Genomic DNA, 11,207 nt, shown 5'->3' with positions numbered 1-11,207 from the left:
AGCATGCTCACGCTTATCTGCACTTTAGTTTCTACTTTCTGGCCGGTGGGCAATATAAGGGCCAGGTAGCAGGGCCTGGCTCATGCGGTTGTCCGTGGACGACCTTGCTCTCCTCACCTACTGCCTTGGAGTGGCTCCCAGTCCTGGGATGGGGGCTTTGGACCAGCACCAAGTCTCTACCCCCACAGATGTTACTGAGCCACCAGATATTATGTCAGTTTCTGAGTGATGTATCACACTCTTCTGAGTAGCAGTGCACCTGCAAAGTACCCATGATACATGTGACAACATAGGAAATCAGTTAAGTAACCCAGTCCCTAAAAGACTTAGTTAAAATGTTATAATTATGCCTCTACCAGTGACGCACTGATCGTTCATCCCAGAGATTATCTACCTCCTAAAGGACAAGGTAAAGAACAAAGTGTTTATCATCAGGGATGACTAACGTAGAGCTTACATTTAAAACAAAACAATACACAAATGTTTCTTGTTTAAGCATTAGAATAAAAAAAAATATTTATTTGGCTTGAAAATATGCCACATGTAATTGTTTCAATTCATTCACATAGAATTATATTAGCTCTTCAAATTTAATTTCGCAGTGCTAACATTACAAATATCCACATGTGTATTGTGTTTCAAAGCTGCCTGGCACTTGTTAGAAATGTGTTCTGTGAGCAGGTTTTTACACTTCATTTGTGCTTTTTTTGCTTGAGTTTCTTTTTCTTGTGCCCCTCCAGAATATTTTTTAGGCTGAAAGCACAATAATTAGTCTTAATTCGATTAGTGTAATATATATAAAATATAGTCCTTATGAGGGACATTTTTTGGATATGTTTTGACCCAAAAAAGCATTTAAAATTAAGTCATGGAAAGCTTTTAAAAATGACTTTGAAACAGAAGAGCAAGCTCTTGTGTACACTCTGCCTGTATTAGTGGTACCACTTAACAAAAAGTTAGTCTAAATGTCAGAGCAAGAATAATTTTCCTCATCACTCAGGTTCTGTTTATATAAAATGATAAAAGCGCCCAAACCTGCAAAGCTCCTACATGTCTTTGTAGAACAGGCAAAATATTATAATGGGGAGAAAAAAACACCAACATATTTTTGCTATTAACGCTATAAACATGATGATGTGCTCACAGTAATTGATTTAATGAAGTTCCTATGAAACTAAAACCAAGTAGGCTACAGGTCAGTAGAGTAACCCCCCCTGCGCGCCCACTGTCAGATGTTTAAAGTCCCGGACTCCTTTGGGAAAGACATCAGGGCTAATAGGTGAAACCACAGCTGTTGATGTCGGGCTGAAGAGGAGCGACATGCAGAAGTCCGAGAGCACCGAGTGTAAAAGCAGACGAAGAATTTTCACTTCTCCAAGCGTTCCCAATCCATGTTTCTGGAAAAAGATTCATTTCCCCTCAACAAAAAAAGAAGAAAAAGAAAAAAAACGCAGATGTTTTAAATCGCATCCTTTAACTTGGAATTCTAATTTTTTCCTGCAGGTTGGAGTGCAAAGTGTAAAACTTAATGGCTGCAGAGCAAACTGAAAAAGGGGCACTTTGATTCTGCTGGAGGAAAAAGAAGAGAAAAAAAAGGAGGGGGTGGGGGGTATCGGCTCTAAAGGCAGCCTTGGAGTTGCGAATGTGGAAGTTAAGCGGGAGCCGTGCAACTGAAACTGAGCTGCCTTGTTTTCTGACATGCTCATGAAACTTAAACTAGCTAGTAACCAGGTAGGGAGCTTTGAAAAATGGCAAAATGCCTGCACTGCAAATATGAAGCCAGTAAAAACAAAGTTCCCACTCACAAAGTTATGCGCCCAAACAGGTGGAATCCTGTGGCAAGACGCTCTTTAAAGCTGTAAGTGCAGAGAAACTGAACTTGCTCGTAAGTTACCACCATCATTCAGAAACATCAGTCTCCATTAACATTTGGCTCCACAGCAAGAACTGGCAGATAATGTAACGCTATTATCACTGTCTTTTTACTGGCTGCTAGTTTATAAGGTTGATTCTCTTACTGATAGGAAATATTTAAAGAAAATAAATAAAAACTATTTCCACCCATCAGGACGTTTGTTTGAGCTGAGTAGGTGAACTGTGCACTTACTTTAATAAACTGGTATCCATTTGACGTGAAATACCTGCAGAATCTCGACATGTCAGATTTATTTAGCCATATTCCGTGTCTTATTTACAGGAGTGGTGGCTTACGATTATCACCCTCGTCTTCATTCTCATATTGAGGAAACGGGGGAAGTGTGATTTATTTATTTTTAGGTGAGATGGTAAAACGGGCCAGAGGTATCACAAGGTGTTGCTGTTCTGCTGTATGTGAATTCTGGGAGGTGAGAGGGGGTTAGTGTGAAGAGGTGCCGTTTGCGTCTCCGCACCTGATTTCTGCTTCCCCAAAACTAAAAGTAAAGTTAATCAAAAAATATTTTTTTAAACTCAACTTCTTTATCCTCCCTCTTCTGTCTCTCCTTCTTCTTGTACTTTATTCCCCCCAAACCCAAGAGCACTTTTCTGTTGCCGTAAAGGTGATCCATGCGCACTGCAGTTTCTGGCGCAGGTACTCGGATCAAATCTCTTGCAGTCTTGAGTCGAGACTCTTAACTTTTGTGACCAAAAAAAAAAAGATCACTTCACATGCAATTTTGGCGAGCATTGTGCCGGTAGTATTCAGGAGATGGATAATGCTTGTAAACTCTGACAAGACGGCGTTTGTTTTGCCTCCACGCTCGTCTGAGAAATTATCGTTCAACCCCCTTTTAAAGGGGCGCGATTGAGAAGCAGCGGCGCTCTCACTGCGACTTCTTGCTTTGTCCTCTCCCAAGTGGCGTCTGCATGTCTGACTCTGCCGGTTACTGATTTGCAGGCAGTATGTTAAGGTGGCCCATGTAAGTGATTTCCACGGACATCCCTCTTAAGGAGAACAAATCGTTGACAAAGGAGTGCCTTTCCAATTCAACAGCGTCGTTAGGACAACCAAAAAAGTATTTCTCAGATAATAAGTTCTACTTCAAAGCGTTTCTCACTGAAGGGTGACCGCTTCACTCCTTTTTTAAATGAACTCTCCCTCCTTTTAATGTCTCTGGTTATTTTTCATCGTGTTTATTTTGTAACATTCATTGAGCATTTGTTTCCAAACAGGACATACAAGAGCACGCTACTCTCTTGGCCCCTACCCCTTCTATATATATAAAAAAGAAAAAAGTCGAGGCACAAAACAAGAAGAGGCCCACAAGTGCGTATAGTTTGAATGAAGCGGCAGATAAAGTGTTCTCTTTTCTCCCCCCATTTTTCTTTCTTTTTTTTCTTGAGAAGGCAGCTGTAAAATTGATCAAGCTTGTGTAATACAAACTTGCCCTTGTATTAAAGCTTTGCGGTGCTGCTGTGATTATTATTATTATTATTTCCTCTTTGGCTGTAAAATTAGGTTCATTTAATGTTGTTTTACGCGCCGGTGACGATTCCCTTGTGCGCCTTTTATTGCCTCAGTCCCCAAATCCTCCCAGGCTGATCCAAGTCAGGTGTATTATCAGTTAAATCTCATAATCATTTCTCATTGTTCTTTTTTTTTTATATGCGAGTGTTAGTTGATAACAATTTTTCTTGTTGTGATCACAGGAATCTAGTTGCACACATACGCTCACAGACTGGTTGGAATTTAGGTGCCAACCTGCCAAAGGTATATTTGTGACAGCACACACATTTCTGGAGAGGGTACATCCTATGCTTTGATTATAATTCATTTAGTGGCAGTTAGCATTTTTTTTTCTCCCCTTTTAAACGGACATATTCAAATGCGAGCGTTTCACTACCCAATTGCCATAGAAATCCTAACGCACCATGAAGACTGTCAAAGCAGCCAGCCTTCCTCTCAGAGGCTGCAGCCTTTGAAGTGGTGCAGAACTGGCGTTGGTCAATTTTAATTCTATAGACTGGACAGGCAACTCTTTGAAAGTGAGATTTCGCGTTTTAATGGAGGAAATAAGAGGGGGAGCTTGTTTTATACACTCTATACAAGGCTCAGCTTATTGTCGGATATCTTTTTATCTTTTATTTTTCCCATGAATGATTCATGCCTCGGCTGCTTTGTGCCGTCGCGCCTTTCAGAGGTAGCGCCATCAGGGGGCTATAAGTTTTCCCATTAGCTCAGTGATTAGTTTGTACCAGCCTCCTTGGCCCGTTAGGCCTGTTTCTGAGAAGAGCTGGATATTTTATAGAAACGTCAGTAAGGCAGGTGAAGAGAGCTGCTTCAGCTTTTTCACTCGAGGTGAGACTGATGTTGATGTTTTGCAGTCACTGTGTGTAGTCCACGTTAGAAAGACGTCTGCTAAATCACATAGCGTAAAATAATAATAATAACAAGAAGAAGTACAGGCACAGTCCTCCTATAAAAACTTCTAAGGCCAAAACAAATGACCCCTTATAATCAAACTCACCCTTAAATCATGTTAATGATATAATGTGACACTTATTTACTGTATATGTCCTGTTTTTATTATTAAATTTTAGCATGATTTTTTTTTTAATATTGTAAATTAATTCTTGAACATCAAAGGTCTGCACAATCATAGCTGATTCATCTCTCTCTCTTTTTCTCCATCCATTATTATCCAATGGCACCATGCACCTCAATATGAAAGACAGATCACTACAAAAGGCATGCGGGGGGAGAGGGACTTTTCACATTACACAGCCTATTCAAGTAAATGTTTCTTCTTTTACAGAGCACAAATAAAAAATATAAACTCAAAAAGTTAAAAGGTGAATCTGAAAAAAACAAACAAACAACAAAAACAAAAAAACAAAAACCATCAGCAGGGTACTATGCATCACCAAAACTGATATTATTATTCTTTGGTGTTTCTGTAATTCCAGTACAACATTGAAACCAGCAAATAAATTACAATGTACAAAACAACATTTTTTTCCTTGTAATTAAAAACTACACAACATTCACAAGCATCAGCACAATTACATATGTACAAATCCTACAGGATCAAAGCCTGTCAGTGTAGACATTTAGGGTCTCAAGGGACTTACTGGACTCTTTAACAAGTGTTAAACTTGTGTATTTTGCATAAAATATAGTCTTAAATAGTTCTTAAATATTACAAAATTCAATCCAAACACATGTATAAATCTGATAAGGTAAATGCGAACCCTTAAGACACTCAGATGTTTGCCTCCTCTCCTGTTTTTTTTTTCTTATTAGTTTTTTCAAAGTTTGTACCACATTTTAAAGAGATTAGCTGAAATAGAAAAAAGGCCTCCTCTCTAGCCTCTAGATTTTTTTAAAATTCATTATTTCTACTTGTGGAGCTACAAGCAGTACCTTCTCTTTAATGTGACACTGATTGATTGCAGTGAAGTTATTAACTGCAAAAGGATGTGAAAGATGTCATTTCAGCACACCAGTGGAGTCTTGAGTTATGCAGTTAATTAAATCCTGCATTCATCTCGTGGAAAAAAATACACACACATTAATCTAGTTCTAGTCCGACCTGATTCAAAGAAAAAAAAATTTTTTTTGGTTCTTTCAAATTGGAAGCAAATTTTGTTCTTTCTTTCAATGTCAAATCTCCGTTTTAAACTGATTGTTGGACAGTTGTGATTTACATGTTAGGTTAAGGTCAGGGGTCATCTGGGTTAAAGGGGACAAAAAAAATCCTTTCTTGTTTGATGAAGCTACATTGCATCCACACTGAATGTAATTTTGCTGTTTTTTAGGACAGTCAGTATCACTACTGATCAATATCTCAAGTGAACCGGGTGGGGGAACAACACAGATGCACACTTTAACGGGTCAACTAGATGACAAGTTTGAAAGTCCCCATGGATGTATACCAGGTATCAGAGCATTGTCCTCGGGTCTGAATTTCTGAAAGAGTCCTCGTCGTCTGAATCTGTAGTTGGCACGTCGCTGGAGGGGGTGTGAAGGTGGTTGGGCCCTCCGCTCCCCTGGCACACGTACCACTCGTTGAGGTTGGTGACCTGAGGGGAGAGGTTCGAGGAGCGGTTCCTGTGCGGTTCAGAAGTGGGCGAAAGAGGGTCTCCGAGAGGGTTTGTGGAGGAAATATAGGTGACATTGGTGGCAGGGGGCGGAGGGGACTTGCAGTGCACTTTCATGTGTTTCCGCAACGAGCTCGGGTGTGTGTAGGATTTGTCACAGCCGCGCACTTTGCAGTAGTAAGGCTTGTCGCTGGTGTGGACGTGAGAGTGCTTCTTCCGGTCGCTGCTGTTGGCGAATTTTCGGTCACAGCCGTCAAACTCGCACTTGAAAGGTTTCTCTCCTTGAAGAAATGAAACACACAGATACTGTTACGAGTGATAACATCACGAAGTTAAAGCTTTATGGCTTTTGTTTTTGTTGTAGTTTTTTAATAAGTCAGAATAACAACTGGAATTGAATGCTCTGTACCTATTATACCACAACTTGTCAGCATTCCACCTTAAATAAATACAAGTGTTCAGTGTAGAAGCCTGTATGCCTCCGCAGACTAAACGTCCATTACACCCACTGCTCCACACCCACTTTATATTCCCGCGTGAACACGTGTAACATGCCTTTAGGCCCCTCTAGTTTACAGGGGATGTGTGTATGTAGTTGAAAAGGGGGCAGTTCGGAAAACACCAGGAGACCTATATGTGCCGTACTGGTCTCTTTCTCCCACACACGCACACACAAAGATACATACAACCCTGTCACGCACAACAAACAAACAACAACAAAAACCCGGAATGGAATGTGAAGTCTAATGCATCCTGTATATTCATAACAATAATTGGTTAGAGTATTTCCAAAGGGTTTTCCACGTTTTTTCTTCAGTGAATTATTTATTTCCCCTGTGGATTTTACATAATTCAGTTAGGCGAAGAGGCCTATTTATACTGGTGGCAAAAAGCCAAAACTGGGCTATTTACTGGTCAAAATTTGACTTTCAGTCTATTTAAAAAACATAAACAGCTCTCATAAAGAGCACACATTACAATTTAAGGAAGTTGTTCGGCTAAAATTGACTTTCTTTATCTCTCAGCAGCTCTGCCAGACTTTAGTAGACAGAATATGAGAGCAAACTGTCTTTCTCTAAAGGCACTCTCAGAGAGGTAGTTGTAAATATTTTGCACCCCCGATAGGTTACCAATAAATCTGTCGAAGCCTAAAGCATGTGTTTTTTGTTTAAATGCCATCTGCCATGTGCATACACTCATCATCAATATATTAACCGTGCTTTTGCGTAAGGATCCTACGCCCAAAGACAATTACATTTACGCGTGTTCTGTCGCTGTGCTGTAGGTACGTAAGCACGTTTTACAAATCATATGCTCTAATCCTTTCACGCCTACTGCGAGTGTCTTGGTGAGTAAGGGAAAAAAAAGTTTATATTTAAGAAAGAAAATGGAACACGGTAACTCACCACGCGAATTCTTTAATCAATAAAAGTCTTTTTTTTCTCGCTTCTGGGCGCAATTACGCACGATCGTTTCATACGTCCGTTTCGAGTGTGAACAGTAAAACAAGATCGCCTCAGACATAGTCTCATTCTCTGCAACCAAGCCATGTTTTTTTCAGACTGTGGTGCGTATTCTTTATTCAATTTGAAGTACTGACCTGTGTGAGTTCTCTTGTGAATTTTTAGATTCTCCGATCGCGCGAACACTTTCCCACATCCCGGGAAAGGACACGGGAAAGGCTTTTCTCCCGTGTGAACTCGGATGTGGTTTATCAGTTTGTACTTCGCTTTGAAAGCTTTTCCTTCTCGTGGACATTCCTCCCAGAAACAGACGTGGGTGCTCTGCTCCGGTCCCCCGACATGCTCCACCGTGACGTGGTTAACCAGTTCGTGCATGGTGCTGTAAGTTTTAGAGCAGGGCTTTTTTTGACTTTGCTCCTGGTCGATCCATTTGCAGATTAGCTCTTGCTTTATGGGCTGCCGCATGTATCTTAAAAACGCCCCCGCGGCTCCGTGAGGAGCAGAAGCGATGTTCACACTGAGGTTCATGGAGTTGTAGCTGTGGAGAGAAGACGGTCCATAGTGCTCTGGCCTGTGCCCGAAGTGCTCTGGCCTGCCATAGATGTCCCCCGGTATACCCAGGCGCATCTGCCCGTTGAGGGCATGGTGGTGGGCACCTGGGGACGCCTGGTCGTGAAGTCCAGTGAAAAGTGAATGGGCCCCACTTTCCGTGTGCCCATAAGCACCTGTTGGGGAGATGAACATGCCATGGTGATGAGGGGAGGAGGCGGAACTATGCTGGTCGCCAAGTGCATGCATAGCAGAGGCTGAGAGTTCTCTCCTGAGGATGAAGTCCCTGCTGCTTGAGTAGCCTGAGTGGGGGTGAGCCACGGGGAAACCAACTGTGGTCTGAGCAGAAGTGAAAGATGCCGCGGTCTGGGCTTCGGGATGGCTCTGAATGTGCTGAGATGGGCTAAGTTTGAGAGCATTTGTCTGTGCCATGTGCTCTGGTCCAAATGGAGTGAGTGCCACTCCGGGGTCGTTGCCCAGCTCCCCAGGGTGGAGGTGGGCATGGTGGGAGAGAGGGTGATGCCCCCCTAGCCCCGGGAAGCCTGTCATATTCTGATGAGGAAGGGGTTGAGTCGCTGCCAAATCCGCTAATCTTATCGCCGGATTCCTCTTGCTTAAAGGGGGTTCCATAACTACACTGACAAGTCCATCCGCACTCACCGCAACTGTTTTTTCCCCACCACACTACGCTCTCTAAAACATTAGGAAAAAATGTATATAAGGGGTCTATAAGTTCTTTTGTCCGGCTTCTAACTCTGCTTGCTCCTTTTCCCACTCTGTCCTCAAGCGATTGGCAGAACATACAACAGTTGGAGGACACAGTGGGGAATACAGTTTAGAAATGGCACTGCGGGTATTGGACGGATTTCGGTGACTGGCAGTTAGGAGAACGAAGCGATTGGCTGTCGTTCAGCGCAGGGGCTCAGCAGGGTTCCGCCCCCTCACTCTCTTTATTGCTGTTGACTCCAAAAAGTTGTACTCAAAGTTACCAGCAGATCCGTTTGGGCGGCTTTGTGTTTACTGCTGCTGGTGCATGTGGATGACCAAAATAACAGTTTGTGTGACATGTCAAACCTTAGTCTACTCCGGCTTTGGTTTATCCACATTTTTTGTTGTTTTTTTTGGGTTTGTTTTTTTTTTTTTTTGGGGGGGGGGGGGGGGGGGGGGGGGCGCTTGTGGATGCTGTGAAATATTTCAAGTATTGATATGTACAAATATTCAAATGTGAAGTGAGTTCTGTTTTTTTTTTTTTTATTATTCATACGTACAAAGATTTGTCACAAAATACAAGAGTGGACGCCCCACGTTCCTGATAAGTGGAAGTTATGCAAATCTTAATTTAAAGTAAAACACAAATACAATTAAACAGTAATGCATAAAACTGTTTAAGTGTTATATACACATGACCGATTTCCCCAATATATTGATTAATATGAAATAACTTTGTGTTTACAGGCAGTCATTTAATTTTAATGTTGAAGATTAAAAAAATATATATTTATGTTCACACATCTTACCCCACCCACCACACACAAAAGATGGGAAAAAACTACAAAAACTATTACAATTATTAAAAATAAAAATTTTATAAATAGAAAATGTAAGCCAGGTTTGTTTTTTTTTGCTTGAGGTGTTAAGGTCCAGCAGCACACTAGGACAAGAGTAGCAGAGCCTAACCTTTCGTTTTATTTTAGCGAACTGCAAAGGCAACACTTATTTTTAATGTATTTATTTTTACACCCTTCTCCTCAGTTCATTTCACCAGCTCTTTATTTTTTTTTACCAGCTTTTTAAAAAAAAAATATTGGTTATGACTTAGGTTGGCAGACATTTCAGCTGTATTTAAGTTTACTTCATATGACAGATTATGGCGTGACGGTGTAACCCCTGCTGACAGCAGTACGTGTATCCATCACTGATATGTCTTAATTCACCTTTCCAATCGAATTGTGATGTCTCGCCTCAAACCGCAAATCAGCATGTCAGCTAGTTGTGTCAGGAGTTTTATTGTACACCTTAAACAAAAAAGAAGCCGACTTTGAAAATAGGGAGAATCTAAAATATTTATTAAGCAGTGCATTTTTCTTCCCCACGGACACGGAAGTTTTGTAATTGATTTTCATTATGTTGGAGGAAAACCTCTACACGTTATGGTCCTGTTGCACGTGCCCCCCTGCTGAACGGATTTATGAGCTTGATAATCAGCAACTGAAGGTTTTGCTTTAAGACCTTTCATACGTACAAATAGGGCGCTGCAGTGACATTAAGTATATATATATATATGTGTGTGTGTGTGTGTGTGTGTGTGTGTGTGTGTGTGTGTGTGTGTGTGTGTGTGTGTGTGTGTGTGTGTGTGTGTGTGTGTGTGTGAGAGAGAGAAAGAGACTTTTCAAGATTAGCAGTTATAGGCACCCATATTATTGTCGCTTGTTGTGTCAAATGTATTTTTATGGGAACTGTAAATTCACACACACAAAAACATCCACCCACGACCACGTGTGTGTACCGACTGTGCTCTTTATTAAATAAATAAATTATTCCCTTCTCCAAAGAGAGCTTCTGGAAATCCATAAAACACAGGAGAGTAGTGAGTGCATTGTTTATGATTTCTCCAAGGGCCCCTGATTTACGCTCACCACATTAAGCAGCACATTGGGTTTAATATAATTTACACACTTAGAAATTCATAAAACAAATGTCTCACTTTGGTGGTAAAGCACTGGTTGCTAGTTGGCTATAAATATTTTGCTTTGATCGTGGCAATTTAAGGACATTACATATCCTGGTCACTGGCACGTAGTTTCCCCATTTCTAACATAAATCCTATTATAAAATGATTAAAAAGGAAATACATTTTAAAAAGTAATAAATAAATGGAGTTTGGGATTTGTTGAATCGGTGTAGGAATGGGTTAATTTTTATTTACTTATAGTTTCCAAATAACCCAAAGCTGTCGATGCCTCAGACAGAAGAGGGGGGCGTCTTACTGCTCTCTCGCTCTCTCTTATTCTCTCTCTCTCGCTCGCTCTTTCTCTCTCGCTCCCTCTAAAACAAAGACGCTTTGTCATAAACAGGGTTATTTTACCAAAAGGAGTCAAGAGGGCAACATATGTGGTCTTAACAGGTCAGAGGTCAAACATGCATGAAACACAAGGTCAAGCAAGCCACACAAGTAAC

General features: G+C 41.1%; 1 protein-coding gene across 1 annotated transcript; it reads right to left on the bottom strand.

The window, feature by feature from the left end:
- Window positions 1-3,325: 3,325 nt before the first annotated feature.
- On the bottom strand, window positions 3,326-8,837 carry zic5 (Zic family zinc finger 5). The gene is made up of 2 exons (XM_085435662.1): window positions 7,619-8,837; window positions 3,326-6,299 (listed from the first exon to the last, which is right to left on the bottom strand). The coding sequence occupies exons 1-2, from the start codon at window positions 8,658-8,660 to the stop codon at window positions 5,860-5,862; spliced, it is 1,482 nt and encodes a 493-aa protein (XP_085291788.1). The 5' UTR covers window positions 8,661-8,837; the 3' UTR covers window positions 3,326-5,859.
- Window positions 8,838-11,207: the final 2,370 nt, after the last annotated feature.

Source organism: Copadichromis virginalis, linkage group LG16 (assembly GCF_057382275.1).
Source record: "Copadichromis virginalis isolate Kocher_CV1m ecotype Utaka linkage group LG16, C_Virginalis_male_GT1.1, whole genome shotgun sequence".
In the NCBI taxonomy this organism is placed as follows: domain Eukaryota; kingdom Metazoa; phylum Chordata; class Actinopteri; order Cichliformes; family Cichlidae; genus Copadichromis; species Copadichromis virginalis.
This window is presented reverse-complemented; position numbering and strand designations above follow the sequence as displayed.